Source organism: Ptychodera flava, chromosome 16 (genome assembly GCF_041260155.1).
Source record: "Ptychodera flava strain L36383 chromosome 16, AS_Pfla_20210202, whole genome shotgun sequence".
In the NCBI taxonomy this organism is placed as follows: Eukaryota; Metazoa; Hemichordata; class Enteropneusta; family Ptychoderidae; genus Ptychodera; species Ptychodera flava.
In genome coordinates, this window is record NC_091943.1 from 34,597,283 (window position 1) to 34,621,087 (window position 23,805).

General features: G+C 37.1%; 2 protein-coding genes across 2 annotated transcripts in view; both read right to left on the reverse strand.

Moving 5' to 3' along the window:
- Window positions 1-496: 496 nt before the first annotated feature.
- Window positions 497-23,805, reverse strand: part of LOC139114675 (arylsulfatase B-like) — a 95,666-nt gene continuing 72,357 nt past the window's right edge. The window contains exons 8-15 of the mRNA XM_070676539.1: window positions 8,353-8,416; window positions 7,283-7,380; window positions 6,677-6,819; window positions 6,483-6,544; window positions 5,920-6,031; window positions 3,073-3,116; window positions 2,456-2,548; window positions 497-1,873 (exon numbers count right to left, since the gene is read on the reverse strand). Of these exons, the coding sequence (XP_070532640.1) occupies window positions 1,695-1,873; window positions 2,456-2,548; window positions 3,073-3,116; window positions 5,920-6,031; window positions 6,483-6,544; window positions 6,677-6,819; window positions 7,283-7,380; window positions 8,353-8,416 (795 nt within the window). The 3' untranslated portion in view covers window positions 497-1,694. The remainder of the gene's footprint in view (window positions 1,874-2,455; window positions 2,549-3,072; window positions 3,117-5,919; window positions 6,032-6,482; window positions 6,545-6,676; window positions 6,820-7,282; window positions 7,381-8,352; window positions 8,417-23,805) is intronic.
- LOC139114678 (arylsulfatase B-like) lies at window positions 8,572-23,533 on the reverse strand. The gene is made up of 7 exons (XM_070676542.1): window positions 23,353-23,533; window positions 18,351-18,462; window positions 17,599-17,650; window positions 14,901-15,004; window positions 13,489-13,595; window positions 9,177-9,241; window positions 8,572-8,868 (listed from the first exon to the last, which is right to left on the reverse strand). Exons 1-7 carry the CDS (start codon window positions 23,507-23,509, stop codon window positions 8,746-8,748), a joined length of 720 nt encoding a protein of 239 aa, XP_070532643.1. The 5' UTR covers window positions 23,510-23,533; the 3' UTR covers window positions 8,572-8,745.

Here is a 23,805-nt window from a genome sequence, read left to right on the forward strand (position 1 = left end):
GAATTGTTAGATTTAAAAGGTCAATTTCTTGTCTTTGAACCTTAAAAAGGAAAGTATAGTTTGTTTCGTCAGAAGAGGCATCTGATACACTTAATCATATTGAATAGACTGAAAGATTCGTTGTTCGAGGGTACTGTCTACGCTACCCCTTCCTAAGAGAAGGGGAATAGTCTATACCTCAAACTGCTACAATCTTGTCTGCATAAAATTTCAGTTCGCCGTTCAAATTAGCTGTGCATGCTAGCGATGTGGCTGCTAGTGCTGTTCTGTTGCAAAAGGATAGTCAATAGTCATGGGATAGATCAACCTGTCTGCTACTTTTCATGAAAGTTTACAAATCCCAGAAATAGTACTCTACAATTGAAAAAGAGTGTTTATCTCAGATATTAGCTTTACAGCATTTTGAAGTTTATGTTACTTCTTCAAGTCAGGTGATAGTGGTTTATATTGATCACAACTCTTTTGTTTTATGCAGAAATTAATAGGCAAAATCAGATACTGTTAAGATGGAGTTTATTGTTACAGGAGTTTAACCTTGATATAAGACATATCAAGGGCAGAGACAATTGGATTGCAGACTGTCTCTCTCGTATTTAGAGTTTATCTTTGTTCACACTTGTAATATCATTTGTAAAAATGATATATTTTTTCTTTGATAAATTTCTTTTTTTGATGTACATCATTCTCCGCCAACAATAACCTGAGTTTAATTAGCCTAGAACATTCTTAAGGTCATTCTCCTCCATGACCTTAGTCATGTTTACTACAAGTGAAAATATTTTAGAACACTGATTAGCATATCAATAGAAATTCTAGATTGTTCTTATATTCTCTACAAGAATCACTTAATACAAATATAGGACGGTACAGGTTTTCAGTCAGACTCTTTGAGATCACAATATGTGTTTAAATCAAGACCTTTGCAATCACGCTGACTTGTTCTGTGACCTCTGCAAGCCTCACCCATCAGTTTGGCTCTCTGACTCAACTCCGGAGACTAATCAGGGAGTTTGTTCCACCCGAGCTAAGATAAGTAGCCTGTACATTTTTACAGCTTGTGCTTTATCACTTAATTTAGTGATTAGTTTGGATAAATTTCTTTTAAATACAATCGCTTACATCGTCGCCTTTTTTCTGTCATCACAGTACACATATCGTACATGTGAATGCATTGCTATTATAACTCGCTAATACGGCTTTTGCTTTCAAGCACTATTTCGCACAGTCAACGATCGAGCGAAAGTAAGCCACGATTACTTTTTCAGGATGTCCTATGGACTGCCATTAGCCTCTGGGATACTAATATTTTAAACTTTGCACAGAATGCGAACGGACAGTTTATTTTTTACTTGGATTTCGTTTTGCCTCCAACGACAAATGTGGTGACGTAATGCTATCTTAAACATTCTGGAAACCAGACAAGTATACATTGAAATTTTAAATTAAAAATTAATGACGCAAGACAATTCTCATAAAACTTTCTGTACAGTGGTATTGCCATTCCTAATTTTAGATCTCAACGAAAATAGCAAAGCGCTTTGTAACATGGGAATGAATTGTCTAGTATACCTAAAGTTCGTATTATACAATGGCATGAAGCGATCGTTTGAAAGAAATAATAATATCGGTACTTTGAAAGTTCAGCTTCGGCAATCTTTGAAAATTATACATAGAAGAATTCAACCGTCTTGGTATTAACACCATCCAGGCGCCCAGGCACCTCCAAAATTTTGTGGGTCTGAAAGTAGCGCTACAGAAATGCCTCGATCCAATGTGGGCACAAGTTTCTTCTTGTACTCTTCTATCCGTGTGTTCATTTCTTTTACTCTCTGCGGCATTTTCTCTGCTAGATTAAAACTTTCGGTCGGGTCGTCTTCCGGCGCAGTAAGATAGAAAATAAGTAACGTCAAAAATTAATTGGTAGACTCAATTTGTACACGAAGTTATAGTAACAAAAATATGAATTTGCTGTCTTTTAATGTTCTGTCAGTCGACGAAAAGTTTATTTTTCCCTTGTATCTGTTTCTGATATCACAATGTGTTATCTTCTGCATCTTATCAGGGTTCATAAGATGACAATATTGATTGACTTGTGCACAGGTGTTCAAAGCCTGGTTGCTAAAGAAGTCACCATTTCCACAGAAAAGGTAATACAGGAAAGGGGATAGAGGACAAAAGAAGACCCGTTGCCTATATCTTTCAAATAAATTTGCTACTCTGACTCTATATTCTTAAATTATCATAGACGACATATTACAATATTATGTCACTGGTATGTACGCTTATTATAATAGCGATGACATCGATTACCTATAAAACGACACCGTCATCGCTTCATTGAGGCCAATAACATGTTGATGCTAATAAGTTTATATACTATATCAGTATGCTTGTACTCCTAAAATTAGTGTGAGAGATGCCATGTGACACTGCAAAGTGTTTTTATTGGGCTTACTTTTTAAGTCGTACAAATAAACGCCGTTTCTTATCAAAGATGTACATTCAATTTCAAATTTCAATTTGGTCTCTGGGGGTGGAACTCTGCATGCTACAGAAAACACAGAAAAATGAAAGATAAGATAAAAGGTTTACAAATGATCAGAAAAAATAATATCACACACATGTGTATGTACATGTATGTATGTTTGTATGTATGTATGTATGTATGTATGTATGTATGTATGTATGTATGTATGTATGTATGTATGTATGTATGTATGTATGTATGTATGTATGTATGTATGTATGTATGTATGTATGTATGTATGTATGTATGTATGTAAGGGATTGGTAGATGGAGACATATAAAAAGGTGCGTAGTTTAACAGGCTAGAGAAATTAAAGAGTATGATATGCTGGATATTGCAATAGCTTTATTTCAAATGGTCATAAACGGCGCCACTCTGCCGATGTTTCGTCCATTATCGAGTATGCAAAACCCAGCTTTAAAGGAAGGTCTCGTCTTCTACCTGAAGCTACTATGTCTAATGCCTCACCACAACACACGTTTTGTATTTAGCACTTTTCTACAATTAGAAGACAACTTTCCATTGCGCATGATTGGTGACCTACCTGAAAAGTGAGAATTACCCACTATCAACTTGTAGTCATGAACCCTGCAGAAACAGAAAACCAAACGTGAATTACGCAGGTGTAGATAACAGTAAGCCATTTCCTTTTCATCATTTAGGCAATCTTGTGAGAAACCTGTAAACGTTAACGAAAACGATATTTCACGACAGCTTATGCATAAAATTAAAAAATTATATAATTTCAATTAAGGTAATATGCACCTCGAAAGTGAAAGACGTAAACTTTTGCTCAAACTTTCCTCAGTGAAACTTTCAACCATTCTCTTACCAAAGCAAGAATAACCAGATATGAACTGAAAATGCTCACGTGTTTCATACAGTTATGTGTAAATTTGAACCTTTGCCACATGTTTGCAACTTCATTGAAAGTATTATGATCAACATAATGAACAATAATCACCGCTGATTAATTCTCAAAGGTCATGAAGTATACAAATATGTAATTAGCTGAAATAAAAATATTAAAGTTCTTTGACTGCTGTCATTGTATCACCATTTATATAGCAAGTGTAATTACCGTTGGCCAAGTCCTTCAAGCCATATATGCCAAGCTGTGAAAGCTCATTAGATATGCAAATTGTAAATTAGCTGACATGAAAATGTGAAATGACTTTCGATATTGTTTTAACCAGGTATAATCATCAATGTTGTCATGTTTTGCCAACTTTGATCAAGTAAATCCCAGTATATATCCCTAATAAGCAAAGTTCATTAAATATGTAAATTAGGAATTGACTTAAGTAAAAATGCTTAATGATTGTCAATAATGTTGTATCATGGTACCTGCAATATATGTAGCAAGTTTTGTCAACTTTGGTCAAGTCAATTCAGATATATATCTCTAATTAGGAAAGTTCATTAAACATGCAAATTAGGAATTTGCTGAAGAGAAATCATTAATGACTTTCAATAATATTGTATTACAGTGTCTGAAATGTACATAGCAAGTTACATCAATTTTGATCAAGTCATTTAAGATGAATATCCCTAAGTATGAAAATTCATTTAATATGCAAATTAGGAATTGGCTGAAGTAAAAATGTCTTTTGACTTTCAATAATGTTATATCACAGTATCTTTGATGTATATAGCAAGTTTCAATGACTAAAATCAAGTTAAATTGTGTTGCTAAGTTATCCCTATATACCAAAAATCAGACCTCTAGCTCTATTGGCTGGCTCAGAATTAGATATGTGCATAATTAATTAGGTACAGGATGTGATGTCATAAGGTCTCCCATCATACCAAATATGAAGGGTGTAGCACTTGTGGTTACTTAGTTATGGCCATATATGTATATTTGAGGTCAAAGGTCATCGGGGTCACCTGACATTTTGTCAAAAAATTGTATTGCTGAATTATCCCTATATACCAAAAATCAGACCTCTAGCTCTATTGGCTGGCTCAGAATTAGATATGGCATAATTAATGAGGTACAGGATGTGATGTCATAAGGTCTCCCATCATGCCAAATATGAAGGGTGTAGCATTTGTGGTTACTTAGTTATGGACATATACTCATATTTAAGGTCAAAGGTCATCGAGATCACATGACATTTTGTCAAAAAATTTGTATTGCTAAGTTATCCCTATATACTTATTTTCACTTTGTTTAGTGTGATTAGATATTATTTTAGCTGAAAAAAGGGTCCAGGGAAAGTAAGGAAAATCCAGTATTCCAGAGTGTAACAATTGGCTGAAAATATAAAATTTCTTTCAGTCTCTAGAATCCGAAACTGAATCCGAAACCGAATCCGAAACCGAGTCTAATTTCAGCATCATCTAGCCAGAGTGTAACGTGGGGATAGCGCCCTCAAACCACAGATACCGGCTTCCCATAGACTACCATGTATCAGAAAAATTAAAACTGTGATAACTTCATTAATATGCAAGCCACGCCCACCAAAACCTTTTCAGTTCTAGCCATTTGAATTCTGAAGATGTCTACCAAATTTGACTGAAATTCGTTCAGCCGTTTTTGAGATAATGGGGATACAGACACACGGACACACACACAGACAGACATGGCTAAACCATATGCTCACGTGTGTGAACACGTGAGCAAAAAATCAGGGGTCACCGTACAAACTCCGGTACTAGAGAGACAAATAACTTGCGATTTCTCGATATTTGAAATACAAAATGGCCGCCATCCCTGTGTTAACTCTATGGGGAAAAATAAAATTTTCGATTTTCGAAAAACTACGACCATGAAAACTTTTTTTTTGCCGAGAGCTTCAAAATGAACCCCCACAAGTGGTAGCCTAGGTCCGAAGAAAATCGATAAAATTTGAAGGCCCGAATTTCTGTCCCCGAGGTACGTTCTACCTTAATAGGTAATAGAATACTGGTGGCTGTAAGTTGAGTATCAATACTTTTATACCGAACTACTGAAGTACATCAGTGATATTCGATATATCGTTACCTCGATCCAGTGCCTCATAGTTATTCTACACGTTTAAAATTGGTGAAAACTTCTATATTCTTAAAGTTAATCTTACTTTGAGTCAACACATTGTTGTCCCCGCTAGGAATACCTGCTAAATTATAGAACGTAAATTGAACAATTGTACCGATTTCTCGATCTTCATTTTTTCATGTGTTTTAGTTTCGATTTCTAGCGAAATAAACAGAAACTAAAACTAAAATAATCTGTTCCAATCAATAAGTTAAGCCCTTATAAATTATAGTGTGAAGTTCACTTTATAACCAGCTGTACTGCTGAGTACTTTGCTGATTATGTGTCCTACACCACTACGCCATCACTAAAATTAATTAATTTATGTTCAATAATTTAGATCAAAAGCAAATCCGAATAGTAATCTACCTTATGCCAGCGAGAGGTTTCCTTTCTAAGATATTGTACACAAATTCCGTTCTTGGTGATGGCTCGTTCTTTCTCAAGGTATTCCACACATTTAAACCATCCATTTCAGGATCTGAAGGAATGAGTATAAAGAAATTGTTGTTACGCTGTCCCAATATCGTTTTGAAAGGGTATGCACAAATAAGATCATAACAACGTCTTGAAAACCCTTTCAATATATGGGGCCTCATGTATTTGCGCAAAAAAACCCCCAAATATATTATGTGGCACACATTAATACACATAAATCAATGTAAAGGGGACAGAAAGACAAATAGATATATACATGCACAAAGAAACACTCATTTATCCATCAAATACGACCATGCATCCATCAATCAAGTCATCCATACTTACATGTGTACGTAATATCAGAGTACTTATACCAGTTCACACACGTACACAAAGGTAAATACGGACAGACATACAAACGCTCTACAGTCGTTTTCAATACTTTGTACCCACACATTGAAGCTCTGAAAGACAGACATGGCGGACTGGATATTATAGAAGCTATAATTTACCTAACGTCTCTGCCCCTGCAACAGTCGATAACGTTGGATACCAGTCAACGGCATGTATAAGTCTAAGGGAGGAAAAAAATGTTTGAATTTAATATTTTTGGATAACTGAAGAATTTGTCGGTGGTATAATTTAAGTTCATACAATATGGTTGAAACGACGATCGTATATTTTTATCAAATGCCCGGTTCCTTACTGGTTGTTGACGTAACCCGTCTTCTCCAGCATACTACCATGAATGAAACCGACAGCCCGGGTACCTCCTTCGAACAATGATCCCTTACCTCCGCGAAGAGGCCAATTGTTACCTTCAAATCTTTCATTCTGTGGTGCCCCGTTCTGTTTGGTCAAAACAATGAAGAAAACCATCACGACTTTTAAAATAATTTTAACATTCATATAACGGTTTGATTATCACATTTGTAATGATGATGGTTATGATGATGATCCTCAAGCAATATGTCAAGCAATCAATACAGGTATTGTATCATGATATTTAATCGTTCTTGCCATCAATTAAAAAAAATTATAATAGGAAGACTAAAACGTTATCAGCATGTAAGCATGCAATGTTTATTATCTTTCACTGTACGATTCCAATGAAAACATTAAAGCCTACGATTTCGCAGAGAATAGAGTTTAATATATATATATATATATATATATATATATATATATATATATATATATATATATATATATATATATATATATATATAACATTCGTGAAGAATATGTCAAATTACTGACTGTTGGCTACGCATCTCTGGACAAAAGGCAGGTATAAGATCATGTAACTTACATCAGAGGAAAACACAATGAGCGTGTTATCCAACAATCCGTGCCTTCGAAGAGCGTTTACTACCTTTGCAATACCGTCATCCATGGCTGTAATCATACCTAGAATAGTATAAAGAATTGTGGGAAGACCATAACCAAGTTTGTAAACGTCATGTGATTTTCGGCATGGAATAGAATTCAGACTACACGGGGATCATAAATCTTTCAGATATCCAGTCTAATGAGGAATTAATCGAATCTTTTGCTCTTTTGCCTTTGAAAATAAGTTTTGTATTGAAATGTCTCTACACATGCCCATTATCATTATTATTAAATAACCATGACGTTACTGCAAACATGGACGCTGGCGTTTTGCGTTAAATACGGATTCGGGTTTAACTGTTCTAGCGATCAATATACTCTTGCAATTCACATTTACGATACAAAGAAAGAAATGACCATCGTTCGTCACTGAAGGAGTTAATCACGTCGGTAGGCGAAAGGAATGGGGATTGGTCGTGAGTAAAGCTTATTGCAAGGCGTTTGTAGTTATTCCAATGTCAATTTCTTCATATGCATGTTCCTTTGTGCATGACAGTATCCATAATAACTAAAGATCTTACCCTTGTCATAGAGTAATGCAATTATCATATGGTCATAAGACAATTATCACATGGTCATTTGAACGATTCCACATTGCTTTTAATGCAGTCCGTCAAGTGGTTCAGTCAACGTCACTATACTACCAGAGATATCATAGTAGCAACGAGCATGAATACGTAAACGTGTTGCTTTTCACACAGTCCATCAAGTGGCTTTAGCTGGCACGTCACGACCTATCTATCATACTTCTTGTGCCCTGAGCCATGTACGTGGATGGATATCGGATGGATCCTGGATGGATGGATTAAATGATCATAGATAAATGAAAGAATGCTGGAGAGAGAGAGAGAGAGAGAGAGAGAGAGAGAGAGAGAGAGAGAGAGAGAGAGAGAGAGAGAGAGAGAGAGAGAGAGAGAGATGGAAGAACACCATTCATTTGTCCATTTACGTAAGATTCGTTGTGTATTTACATTTTCTTGCAATACCTACCAAGTTTGATTCTTCGGTTTTCATTGGCAACTGATGGATACATATCAGTGTATATTTCCGGAACCTGGTAAAACATGTTTGAAATGGATGAACGCTCATTAAAGAGACTTTGGTACAAAGTGATTTGGTATTTCAGTATGATTTATATAATCAGTAGGGAAAGACAGCCAGGTGTGTTTATTATTAAGTGAGTATGTTTGATGTCGCCCTTAACTTATCGAATAGTTTTTTACCAGAATCATACGACACAGAATGACATTTTGCCTTGTATTGCTATTTTTGACAGTTTCACAAAAATGAGGCACTCTATGCTCTTGTGTTTTTTAGTCAAACACAAGATCGACAGAAAGCATGCCCGGTGGTATTGAGACACAAAGAAACATAAACTGTCAATCACCAAAACGTATTTACCGACCTGAAGTGGACTGTGGAAACTCTGAAAGGCCAGGTCAGAAAAAATGGCTTGGACTTGTCGTGAGTTTTAATAAACTCAACAGCTTTGCCACTGAACAAATACTAAAAGAAGAGGATGACACCGAAAGGTACCGTTATTCAAGTTTGTTTGAAGATCATTGAGAGGCTTCGAAATGACACGATCAGGACTGTACTGCAAAAGTTCAGGACTATGGTATTACTTATTTTTAATGTCGTTATCCAATTAAGAAAGTCTTACAAGTTTTTACGAACATGGAAATAATTGAGACTGTCTAAAAGGGTGTCTTGGGGTGCACAAATTTATGTCTTCCTCTGCAGCCATAGCATGTGCATTTATTTGCTCGATGTCTAGGATGTCGCATTCATGTTAGAATGTCGAATATACGTACCGTTGAATAAGTTCCGTTTTGTGTTCTGTCAGGTTCAAAGTCATATTGAAGGTCCAAGCCACGTCCTTGTTAATTCAAATGAGAAAAACGACACGCAAAGTTTCGAAATTAGAAAAACGACACGCTAAGAAGCTCCTAACAAAACGTCCATCACAATTTAAAGTTCATTAAACCCCCGTGCGGACTAAATTCAAAAATCTAGCAACATATTTATATAATGAAGACAAAAGACAGAACCGCCTCATGATCTTCTTAACACCTCAGTTAATCCTAATCCCGGGCCTTTTCGAGCCGGGGTTTAAATAAATTATTGTCCAGCTCGTATACGACCAATGGGAAATTTGTGGTGACTGTCGTTTCCGGATGGAGTCACGGTGAAATTATTCCGAAATATAATTTTTACATGATAACATGACACTAGATAAATGTTAGCATTTTACATGTAATGGTACAATGCGGAAAGTTCCATATATTATTTTTTCTCTTATGCAGAATGACTCTTATAGTTACTGGTGTCAAATTATCTCTAGAACTCTACCTGGATACGTACCAAGAACACCTGTTACAACTCTATGATCAGAGAGAAATGGGCCGGCATTAACTGTATGGATGTCAGTACGACTCACATTTTCGGTGATTATTAAGTCAAGATGATGACCCTGCGATGTAATGGCGCCGCGTGAGAGCGACATACAACCACGACGTGTAAAACTTCTTTGGATTTTTCCTCTAAACAACGATTACTAGACACCATTTTCCAGACTCAAGGTACTATGAATATGTTGTGATAATATTCTTGTATTTAATAGTCCAAGTCTGTGGTTTTGAAATGGAACGAAGATGGGAAAGAAACGACGTGAACATCATGGTGGTTCAGCAGCAGAAGGAACGATGTATCGGTGAGAGAATTCAATGGTCGAGATTTGAGTTATTGGATCTGCGGAAAAACCGAACATATTTATCACCAGAACAAGTAAGGTTATTGAAGGAACTCAAAATTCATAAAAGACGTAAGAGGGGGCGACCTGGCGGAAAGAAGACCAAAGAAAAAAATGGGAGTCAACTTCGCAAATCTCCGTTTGATTAGAAGCAACGAATAACTGGTCATGAATAATCCTGCCAAGTGAAAATATCCACCTGGAATGCACACTCAATCAAAAACACAACCTGATTTACTACGAGACTATTTGTTTGACAACAAAATAGACATCTTTGTGATTTGAATAACAACGGCCTGTGCATGTTGTCTTCTTTTCGCGGGGATAACAGGAGAGGTGGTGGATTGAGCTTGGTCACGATGGCCCCATTGGTTTCGGAATCGATAACATCAGCCACGTTAAAATCATTTGAATATCATCACTGGCGGGTGAAAGGTAAAGATCTGGAGTTTAATGTATTAGGCATCTATCGACCACCGTATAGTCAAGAGAATAAGTCAACGGTTAGTGATTTCATAGATGAATTTCTAACCTTACTGGAGTCTTGGCTTCCAGCAAATGATAATATCATTATTGCGGGAGATTTTAATATTCATATAGACAATAAAGAAGATCCTGGTGCGTGTAGTTTCATTGACAGTGTGGAAGCGATTGGACTGAAAATCGGGGTGGATTTTGCAACCCACAAAGAGGGTCATCATCTTGACTTAATAATCACCGAAAATGTGAGTCGTACTGACATCCATACAGTTAATGCCGGTCCATTTCTCTCTGATCATAGAGTTGTAACAGGTGTTCTTAGTAGAGATCGCGAAGGGGTTATGAAGAAGAAGGTTGAGAGCAGAAACTTTAAGAAGGTGAATAGAGACGATTTCATTAACGATCTACACTACATCAATTTAGCTACAAATAAGGATGCTGACTCTATATCTAACCAGCTTCGTAACGAATTGGTGACGATCGTGAATAAACATGCCCCAAAACGTATAAAAGCTGTTGTCGAGCGGAAACACCACATCTGGTACAACGATGACATAAAAGATCAGAAGAAATTACTTCGAAGTAGAGAAAACATTTGGAGAAAGTATCGCCAACCTCACCAGTGGATTGCCTATAAGCGATGTAGGAACACTCTGCACTATATGATCAAAGCTGAAAAACGAAAATCGATAAGTTCTAAGATTTTGGAGTCAAGATCAGACACTAAGAAATTATACCAAATAGTAAACAACCTAATTGGAAAAAAAGATATCAACCCAATGCCAGAAGGGAAATCAAACGAGGAACTAGCAAATGATTTTGCCGATTTCTTCCTGCAAAAAATACTTAAGATCAGAGAGTTGTTAGCAAATAATAACAAATACATCCCGCCATATAGAGAAGTCCCGTCTTTCCACCAATTCGAACCAGTAGATGAGGATACTGTTGAAAAAATCGTCAAAGAAATGCCGACAAAGTCCTGTGAGCTGGACATCATACCAACAAAATTCCTAAAAGACGTGTTAAAAGGAATGGTTCCACACATTACCAAGTTGATTAATGCATCTCTACAACAAGGTGTGTTTGTGAAAGAGTGGAAGTATGCAGTGGTCAGGCCGTTGCTTAAGAAGACTGGACTAGATTTGATTTCATCTAACTATAGGCCGGTTAGCAATTTGGCATTTCTGTCTAAGGTCTTAGAAAAAATAGCGTTACAACAATTTAACGAACACTGTGAACGGTGTCAACTCTTTCCAGAATATCAGTCAGCTTACAGAGTAAATTTCAGTTGTGAAACTGCCTTGCTCAAGATAACTGACGATATTCTGTGGGGAATGGAGGAACAAAAAATTACAGCTCTTGCCGCAATCGACTTAAGCGCAGCCTTCGATACAGTGGACCATGAGGTACTGCTTAATGTATTAAGACAACGGTATGGTATCGACGGACATGTATTGGAGTGGTTTTCGTCCTATCTGAGACCTAGAGGTTTCAAGGTATGTGTAGGCAATGCCTACTCTGACATTAGAAACATCGACTTCTCCGTACCACAAGGCAGTTGTGCTGGACCAACATTATACAGTGTGTATGCGAGTACTCTGAGAAATGTGATACCAACATCAATCGACATACATGGATATGCAGATGACCATGCCTTGAAACGTCTATTTCCAGCTAAGTCTAGGAGTCGGGAAATCGTGGCATTGAAAGATCTTGAAGACTGTTTAAAGGAGGTTAAAATCTGGATGGATGAGAATCGGTTGAAGATGAATGACAGTAAAACAGAATTCATATGCTTTGGGTCAAGAGTACATCTGCAGAAGGTTGTGTCGAAGACGTTAACGGTCAATGAATGTAACATCGAACGGACGCCGGTGATAAAACACCTTGGTTTTGATCTCGACGAACATCTGTCGATGAGGAAGAACATCTCGAGGAAGTGTGCAATTGCCTCAGGAAATATACAAGGATTGAAGCTAATTAAACAGTACTTGAATCTTGATGCAAGGAAAATCCTAGCATCAGGCATGATTCTTTCACATTTGGACTATGCTAACTCTCTTTACGCAGGAATTCCTGAATACGACATAAAGAAACTACAGCAGTTTCAAAACATGGCAGCTATTAAAGACCATCCTGGACAAATAAATATGAAAGTGCCACAGAATGCTTGATGATTCTACATTGGCTACCTGTGCATCTCAGAATTGACTATAAAATATGTTGTTTAATGTTTAAATACGACCGTAACGAAGCACCAGAGTATTTAATATTTATGCTAAGTCCGTCTGTAGTCAGGCGTGTAGGACTTCGGTACGGTAGTAATTCTGAAAGTTCGTACGAGATTCCAAGAACATTTCGTAAAACCTTCGCAGATAGGGCATTCAGTGTTCAGGGTCCAAGAAGGTGGAATGGATTACCAGTAGGTTTGAGGAAAGTAGAAACGTACAAACAGTTCAAGGCAGACCTAAAAACTTACCTTTTTGGTAAATTCTAGGCCTGTATCCATTAGATGCAGTAAGTATATGTACACGGGAGTGGTTTCAGCGTTGGACAGTTAACACTTAGTGTTATGAACACTGTTTGTACCTTTTCATCCGATGTTACATTTTCCTACTCTGTATTGATTGTAAAGCGGGTTGGATAATGGTTTTCGTTGACACTCCGCTATATAAACTAACTAATTGTAAAACTAACTAATTGTAATACCTAGCTGACGAAAATGGGTATTTTGTCTAAATGTTTCATAAATGACTCCCAGATTTACAAGGAAAATTCATATTTTATGCTGTGGTAAACGTTATTTGTATTCCTCGTCATGTTGTTTATGAACGTAAATGTTACTTTGCAGTGTGCAAAATGATGTCTCAATGACAAATAACCTAGAAACTTACCTAATACATGTGTGTAGTGTTTTTCGCCACCGCCATAGAATCCATAAAAGTGGTCAAACCCTCTCCCGTTTGGTGTGTATTCTTTCTTACAAAAACCCAAATGCCATCTGTAGTTGAGATGAGAAGATAATGAGTTCACCCTTTAATGACCTGATACGTGTTGTTTTGTTAGTTTCTTTTAGTTTTTGTTTCATCAAAAGCGAGTTGAAATAAGCATTCCTCATCTTGTCAATATCGACTGTATATTGTGTTCTGCACAGTTAAATGATAATCGAAGCTCAGGTTCGGACTTGTATTCAACTGCCGACATTAACCGCGCACGTGATAAACTGACTAGTTGCACTGCCACATAGAAGACTGGGTATTTCAATGGAATCTGTAATTGAAACACGGCCCTTCCTGAAGAAAAATCGTAAAAAATAGTTACTGTAAACCTTTGAATCGAAATTCATGTACGATCGAAAGTAATTGAGAAATGAATGGAACAGTCATTTCAAATATTTTAAGGCAGCGTTTTTCTCACTGCAAAGCTTGCTATATCTCTAATATGTAAGAAATAGGAATTGCTCATTGCCCTCAGTGAGTTCGATTTACAAGAAGACAAGCCTCAGAGTTGCCGAGGCAAGATGTTCATGTGATAGATAATTATACTTTTATTCAGATTGACAGTTGAATCACTTCAGAGAATAAATTTAGCGAATCATTTTTATTTGCCATGACATTTTTGAACACTGAAACTGCTTTTGAACAATGACCCCCCCCCCCGTCTGTGCTGTTTGCCAAATACATGACCCCCTTTGCAGTTTTCAAATTGAAGGTGACCCACCCCTCGATTTTGCCGGCCCACATCGGCCGTAATAACTAAACGCTCCCTTACGGCGGATCGCCGCTTTTTGACCCTACTTTTACTCGTTTCAGGTTGTTTCGACACTTGTTCGGATCCTTTTGGGTCGTTTTGGATCGTTTTTGCTCGGTTAGGGTTGGTTCGGGTCAATTTGGGTCGTCTCAAAATCTACAAACGCCCGGTTATTGAACCACTCTTTTTGAGAGCGGGGATTTAGCCGAACGGTTCTGTCTGTTGCTTCTCTGCTAGGTACTGCATGGATACCGCATGTTGTGAGTTCGCACGCGATTGAAAACACCGTATATTGTATGCATACATACATACATATTTATATACATGCATAAATACATACATACATACATACATACATACATACATACATACATACACACACACACACACACACGTACACAACACACACACACATACATACATACATACATACATACATACATACATACATACATACATACATACATACATACATACATACATACATACATACATACAAACATACATACATACATACATACATACATACATACATAGCTGCCTATTATGCTCTTACTTTCCCACCATGTATGTCGAATATCCCAGTTTTTGTAATTTTCTCGGCAGTAGCGTGAGATGCAACGGCACCCCAGTTGGCATATTTTGTGTCAAGCCGCCCTCCTATAAGAAAATGAAGGATGAATTAACGAATAAATATACTAATAAATAAACCATAACAGTCTTATGAAGAGTAAAAAATAAAATTGCTGAAAAGGTGAGTTTTACTCGATAAATAGTGCGTGGAAAAGCACAAGCAAAGTAATTACAGCAGAAAAAAATGTTTAAGTTTTTATTTACAGAAAAAAGTGAATTTTTATGTGAAGTTTAGTCGCATTTTCCCTGGACAAAGTCAGAGCTCGGGAAAAAATCAAACCTGGCTGTGTGACTCACGTCAGTGGGAGAACCCCTAGTCTGTGCTTGGCTGGAACAAAAAGGCGGGTTTTTGTCGAGTACCACGACCAGGACAGTGTTTATTCGTCCACTGTTGACGAACAAATGTTAACAGATCATGTACGTCGGTCCGCACATGTATGTACCAGATGCCGTCGAAAATCCCCAATACATTGCACCTCAACGAGCCGATCTACTATGGCGGCTTGATCCAACAAGACTACCATATGGTAGCTGCAATAATTGCAGCCCATGGGCCGTGCGCAGGCTTTTTCTGACGTGTTGACTGTATAGTGCTGGCCCGTATACACACGATTGTGCACTACCTTTGCCAAAGCTGGGTCCAATGTTCAATGAAGCTTCGAGTCAAGGCTTCGCGCAAGGGTTTGGGCGCCAACCTTTACCGAAGATATTGACACCCAAGCTTTGCTGAACCTTTGGCGTTCTGACCTTTGTGAATGCTTATGTTTCAAAGATTCGGAAATGATTGACAAGATTGTTTACGCAAATGTTGTTCCAAGCTTCGATGACTACAATTTTGTCACAGGATTGGTTAGCTACCTTGGACTAGCCCATAGTGCTCAAGTAAGATTAAAACAAGCTTTGTGTTTCCATGGAGCTTCAGGTCGCCGTTGTTGACCTGCACTTCGGGTCAATTGCGATTTTTGTTCAGTTTAATTGAGTAAATTTTGCTTCCGAATCTTGGTAAGTCAGTGGTTTGAAAGTTAAGCTTATCATCATATGCTAATAATAAAGTAATAAAATATATACCAGTAATCAGGCTTTTGATAAAGCAAACGAACGCGTTGAACATTTGTATTCATAGGCTTATATTACGGCCGATATCGCGACACCTTTCATCGTTCACGGTCCTGTACGGTGATTTCATATCGCTGCTGAAGAGTACGGTCCTGGTCGACTGCTTCATGACATACGACAAGTTTCTTGTTTACGATGTTTAATATCGATGTAGTGAAATATATCGAGTATCGCCATAAATGAGCCACAAAAATCCGACTTCACCAATGAAGTGAAAATACACGACAGAGAAGGTGCGCACATTTTACGATTCTACATAGTGTCAGACTCAGAAAGGTCGTGATCCTGTTACAGGTAAGTTTCGGACACAAAGCATATTAAGATACTTCCAATAAATTCAACCTTTTGTGTAGGTCGTTGAAACAAGTTTTGTTATATTTAGGCAAGCTTGAGACGAAAATATACGAGCAGACTATGTAAATTGTATAAGCTTAGGCTACAGTATTACAAAGCCGTACTCACTTCAAGTTTTCCCAAATTCGCTCACAATTTCCTTTCTGAGATGATAATTTCGGCATATTATTATTATTTTTTAAAATAGGACGTGTAAGAAAGGGCATAGATAATTCTTGAAGAAGGACAGACTGGTACAACTAATAACATATCCACCTTGCATTGCATTCGTGGTGTAGATATACCGTATGCAAACTTCGTGCGCGCGCTGAGCGAGGTCGATCTTGTCCGATATTCTGGTGGGACTCGTAACTTTCGTGAAGAGCCGAGTTTATTTTCACAACACGAAAAATTATTCACATTACCCGCTCCAGCCTATATTTCACATCTAACGTCGTATTTGACTTAAAAATAAACATCCTTTAAATAGTAAAAATGGACTATAGGCTGCGTTTAGGCATGAGAGAATGCACACAAAAGCTTTGGCGTGAATAGTGCTGGCGGTCAACGTTCTGCAACCGACGTCATACCCAACATTTGCCGAAGATTACCGAAGATTTGTATCTTCGTCACCAAGGTTGTTGCTAGTGCCTTTATTCGAAACTGGGAGCGCAATTTTGAAAAAATTCAAAGTATTTTTTTTGACCATTTTATTCGTCAAAATAAACAAGCAATAAAAATTTCAGTCTTACTCTTCACAAGACCTTTAAATAAAATCTGAAACTACAATGAATCAGATAAAGGTTGCAATTCTTTCCTGGGATGTTGTTACTGTCGGAAAAATCAAAGAGTTCCATCTGTAAAATGCAAATACGATCAAGAGATTTCGATGCACACATGTTATGTATCATATGGAACGCGTGTAAACGTTATCCTTTGAGTAATGTTTAGTGGAAATGTGACCTTTTACGATCTGAGCAATTTCAGTCCTTTTCCAATAACGATTTATGCCGTCGTGAGGATTTCTGACGATTGACAAAAAGTGAAGTAAGCGCTGCAGAGGCATTATAATGCTTTAATTGTCAAACATTTTGGTGTGATTGTTTATCTGTAATTATGGTATATGTTTTAGGCTCGATTAGACCAGTGTGTTTATCTTTGAACAGACTTACCTGGAAGCCTAATCGGTACGGGTAATATCCACTCATAATAGCTGCCCTGGACCTGAGAAAAGTGCGATACAACTGACGTAAGTCTTCGCAGGCATTTTTTCAACTTTCCAGTAAACTGTTATCCATTAAAAATGTTTTACAAACTGTATCTTGCATTAATATACCGTTCAATGTTTTACACGTAAGACTAATGGGGAATTTTGTATATTGTTGATATACGGCCTGTAACATGTTAAGCTTCGCGGCGTAAAATTGAATTATCTTCTGACACGAAAATGCATGGTCATATGCATATGGAGAGCGTTGACATGCATGTCCGAGAGGTTTTGTGTACATGTGTATAGAACATAATGCAAAGAGAATAATAATAAACAAAAGGGGTAGTTGATAAACTTACTGAAATAATGACACAAAGCTAATTGAAGTCACAGCTATTTCTGTCAGACATGTTGTAATGTCTCAAAAAGTGACAAACAGTTGTGTACATATTTATGTCACCTTCCCCATGAGAACCTGTTATGCGTAGAGTGTTCCAAAATACGCTTTTGAATTTAGTACCAGTTTACCCGACAGTCAGTGCATCAGTGAAAATGTCAATAGTGCAGACTTGTTTGTTCAATTATTCATTGTCAGAACACCATTTTTGCACAAATTCGATAGAAAGTTCAAAGATATTTCTTTCAAACAATTGTTTAGTTTTAGGACAAATAAAATGACGGTAGACTAATTGATAAATTACATATAACACTTACGGACTGCAGGACTGTGAAACATAAGATTGGTTTAGAATGACGCCCTCTCTGGCCAGTTTATCGATCGTAGGTGTGATCACCAGAGGATTGAGGTAGCCAACATCGCCCCAACCTAACGAACAACAAAAGGATAGAAAGGATAAACATTGCACAGTGCAAGTATGCTTATTTTCATAGAAAAATTATTCTCCCCTCATTATTTAATTAAATTATTTCTCTCTCTCAGTAAACAACCCTTCTTTTGTTTACCAAGTTATAAAGTACGGTAAATAAATCTAGGTATGAGATTATCTAGTGATAGTGTGACGAAAAGACCGTGTTGCCTTAATACAAACTTTCACTTTCAAATCGTAACACAGCCGTATGTTCACGTAAGTTTCCTCGCTGATTATGAAATTGTGAGCCTCATAACAAGGCAATCCTGATAATTTTGTATCACAGCAAAGCCAGAGAGGTATTAGAATCGAAATCATCAACAGTGCACTATATTTCTTATCAGAATATATAATTGTATTTCAGAAATGTGTCTTCTTCAAGAGTGTCTCCTTCAAGTTCTGACAATTTAGTGCCATGATTTTTTTAACGTTTTTTTTTATCATTTTGAGGAGGGGGTGTTAAACATCTGATTTAGCGGTTAGTGTAAGGTGTTTTTATAATTTTAATTAGGTCGAAAGTTTTTTAAAGGCCATCCATAGGATAATGGTGGTTTTGCATTTTAAGAGTATTATCCCTATGTTTAGATTTTTTACTTAGTGTTAAATTGGGTAAGATCTACAATCTACTAAATAACGAGGCATCAAGTACAGAGCCCTGTGGGGTACCCCAGGGCTCTGTACTTGATCCTGTACTTTTCAGTCTGTACACCGCCCCACTTGAAGACATCATAAGCATGGTTTACAGTCTCTGTTTTACGCTGACGACTCCAAGTTATACATAACTTGTTCACGCAATACTGCTCCCATTTCTAAAATTGAGAACTGTATTGATGAGATCCGGCTGTGGATGCACGACAACATGTTGGCACTTAATGATGGTAAGACGGAGGTGATAAGATTTTCCTCCAAGTTTGGTGGTGAGAGTCAACCCCGTGCTTGTGATGTAAACGTAGCGGGAGTCAGCATTCATGCATCAACTGAAGTTCGGGATCTTGGTGTTATATTAGATTCATCTGCAACTATGTCAGCCCATGTGGCAAGTTTATGTAAATCAGCTTCATTCGCCTTATGGAAAATTGGTAAGATTCGCAACCTACTTGACCAGAGTTCTACGGAAAAATTGGTACATGCTTTTATTACGTCCAGACTCGACTACTGTAATAGTCTACTTTTCGTCTTCCAAAGTATCAGATTAAGAAATTACAACTTATTCAAAACTCAGCAGCACGTCTTGTTTCAAAAGCTAAGAAATCAATTCATATACAACCAGTATTGCATTACCTGCATTGGCTTCCAGTTCACAAGCGCATAGAGTACAAGCTTTTATGTTTAACATACAAGATTCTGCATGATACGGCCCCATTATACTTGAAAGAACTTTTAAGTGTCCGTGCTCCGGGTCGAACCCTTCGGTCAACCACGAATGATTCATTCAGTCTGTATCAACCAGTATGTAATACAAAGTTTTACGGTGATAGAGCTTTTGCCATCTGTGCACCACGGCTGTGGAATAGGCTTCCATTAAATCTTCGTAGTTCGACAAGTTTTAATGTTTTTAAGTCTGGACTTAAAACACATTTATTTTTAGAAAGTTTTTAATGCTATTTTTAGAGTTTTTTAGATTGTAGCAACATTTTATCAACTCACTGTACTGTACAGCGCCTTGAGATGTCTTTTTTACATGGAAGGCGTTTTTTAAGAAATAAATATTATTATTATTATTATTATGCATATTTTAAATATGAGGAGCTTGTCAGGTCTGGTTCGTCTGGAATCATATTATCCTACTTGAGCATTTGCAACACTGTAAACTATAGGCTTTTAAGGCATTTTCAAGTTTATGCCGGTTACCTTGATGGGATATATCTTAGAGGTGTCAACATAGTTTTTAATAAGTATTATATATATATATATATATATATATATATATATATATATATATATATATATATATATATATATATATATATATATATATATATATATATATATATATACACACCCGTGGCCACTTTAGTGTTTATCAAGGCTACTTGATACAGACAGAAATTCTGCTCGTATAAGGAAAAAAACAGGCCCTGCCAAGGGTTGTACATGAGGGCTAACGATTGGCAGCCCGTTTTAAAAAATTGAGACACGTGATACCACTTCCATTCATGTAAGCCTCTACTATAATTAATTAGTTTATTGAGGCAACACACTTTTATGAGCTCACTGCTATAGCATCAAGTAAAATTGTATGTCCCATGCAGACAGTGTGTCTGGGGAAATTGAAATAAACAAGACTTGTACATGGACCAGTGCATGGTAATGTTACATTGTATCTCAATCTTGAACACAGGGTGCCAATTGTAAACTCTCATTTACAACCCCAGACAGAGCTAGTTTTGCCTTTGTACAAGCAGAATTTCTGTCTGTATCAAGTAGCCTTGATCAAAACTAAATTGGCCACGGGTGTATGTATATATATATATATATATATATATATATATATATATATATATATATATATATATATATATATATATATATATATATATATATATATCACATACATAGACCCAGTTATCCCTATAATATGACGTCACACTATAGGTATACGGTTTACAGGATTTCCGTATACGGTTGGCACTTTTTTCTACTGAAGCTGTTTGTATAAAGCATTCTCGTGCAGATGAAAATTGAGTTGGCACAAAGGAATTTACTGAAAAATGCGGTAAAGGTAATATGTAGCTGAAACGTCAAAGCTTTTGATAGCGATGATTGTGAAAGTTTGTCTCTTTCTTTTCAACAGGAGAAAACGAGAGCGTTCACTGTCGTGTGCTCCCTACGTTTACTACTACCACTGTGTTAGCTCGTCACAAGCCGTAAACAGCTGAGTCATCGCTCAAAATCGACAAATTTATCACCGAACAAGAATCCAATATATATTAAGAATGTGAATTATTAAAATCAACACATCATCCTGTCAGGTGATGGGTTAGGTTCTTAGCATCGGCAAAGTGTTGTATTGCTGTTGAACTTCTGCGGTAGGCTGTGCTAAAGAGAGAATGTTTTACTGTCGCTACTAGTACGGCCGTTACAGACTAAATTTTCTTTGGGGTTTTGATATTGTTTTGTAATTTCGGAACCTGTATAAAGGTCAATGAACGAGACGGCTGAACTCTCAAAGTCTGTGTAAGGGTTAATGATCGTTACGAATTTTCCTTCATCTTGGTTAAAACTCCGCTGTCAGGGACATTCAATGTATTTACGTCATCGATACCTAAGTATCAAGGATACAGGTAGAAACTTGCAGTAGTGTCATCTAATTGTCAAGGTAGTAGAGTGATTTCGATTCATTAATACCCAAATCCCAGACAGGACCCTTGGACGGTTACACAAGGGAAACATTATACAACATGATGTAACAGATGCAGATTGTGTAAAATTTTATATGATCAATGCCCAATGAAAGGAGGTTTAATAATATATTTCTCGAAGGGAAGAATATTTTAATTACTTTAGCCAATCAAGAAATACTAGTTGATTGGTGATTGAAGGCTTGACTAATTCAAATTAATTAGGATGCTACAATTTCTTTTAAAAAAGGGATGATCGCCCACTATTTTCAGTGGGAGGTAGCTGGGCATCTCTGATGTGTAAACTTTACACTTCAGCAATAAACCACCATCGATTGACACCCAACCACTTTGTGAGTCTCTACTCTGTCCAAGATCTCAAAGTACCTCTCAGCAGCGAGTAAACTCCCCAAACCAACGAGATAAGACATAACATGGCAAACGCGGTTTTCAGCAGCTTGTGCCACTTCGTCGACAGCTCGATTGGAGCCGCGGCCACAATGAAGTGTTTTTCATAAGACACAAGTAAAAGCGAGATCGAATGAACGTTTACATGAAAAATATATGTTAAAAGTTTCCTGTTGCGCTTTGTTTATTGTGATTGTTTATGATTTTAGTTTCATTCATAATACGACGAACGGTGATACACTTTTCTTCTCAACTCAAACAGCGTCCAGGCGCTGAGAATATATGCGCACGTGACGATCTTCAAAAGTACTCCTCCGGCCCTCGCCAGTTTCGAGCAATTTAATTTTCCTAGGTGCAGTGTGGTTGCATAAATGACCAACAAGAACGATGTGATACAGTTCAGTGGTCGTTTTATTCATATATTATGACCGAAGTCAGGATTTGACACGATTTTTAGATAGTAGTAAAAATGTCGACTGCAGCATTGCACAGTGTGTTCGTTCGTACAGTGTAAAAGAACGTACAAGCGCCGCTATGAACAGCAAGACAAGGTTAAATTTCTATGCTTTTTTACATTATCACTTTACCTTCAAACACAATTATGCATCTGAAGATACTATATCATCCTCCTTTCCCTTGTCCTCGATGATAACGGTTATATCCATTCAAGTTTTGCATGGAAAATCCGATAGCGAGAGACTACTCTGACGCATCGAGAGGAACGTGCGAACGAATTAATGTGAACGGAAACAGCTGGAGCCGAACAACATCATCCGCCACGCTGACATAATAAAGGTCCAAATTACATCGCACGGGAAAGTGAATTTTATTCGAATAAAAAAGTGGGTCTATGCATGTAATAAATATATAATCTCCCAGTAATTCTCACTCATGTGACGTCATCGAAGGCTCGTGTGTCCATCAACATAGCTGTATCCCTCCTACCGGCTCGGAGGGATACTGTCGCTATGTTGGGGGGTACCCTCGTCCTCGATGACGTCACACTCGTTCGAAATACTGGGATATATATATATATATATATATATATATATATATATATATATATATATATATATATATATATATATATAAACTTACCGAGGTCGTCGGCTAAGATGAAGACGATGTTAGGCTTCTCGAGAGGAACAGCTGAGGACGAATCTCGCTTAAGTTGAACACTATTATGATTTCTCATGACGAAGTAACATGTAAGGGCCAACAAAAAACATACCACAAGACGTCCTTTAGCATGCATCGCTTACTGTTATGCTTATATGCATAAGTTGTGAACGTGAAAGATATTTTATGATCTCAGAGTGAGGCTATGCTAAATATCAGTGAAAACGTCACATTAGGGTAGGATTTCAATAACATATGGCACGAAAGATCATCTCCTATAAAATATTAATGTGTTTTGTGCCTTTTCAAGTGTTTGTTACCAACGTTACCAAATCAGCTAGCAACGCGTATATTTAACATTAACGTGACAGAAATTTGGCTCCAGTCAGGTCAGAAAGACTTCTGACGAGAACTGAAATAGGACAACCCTAG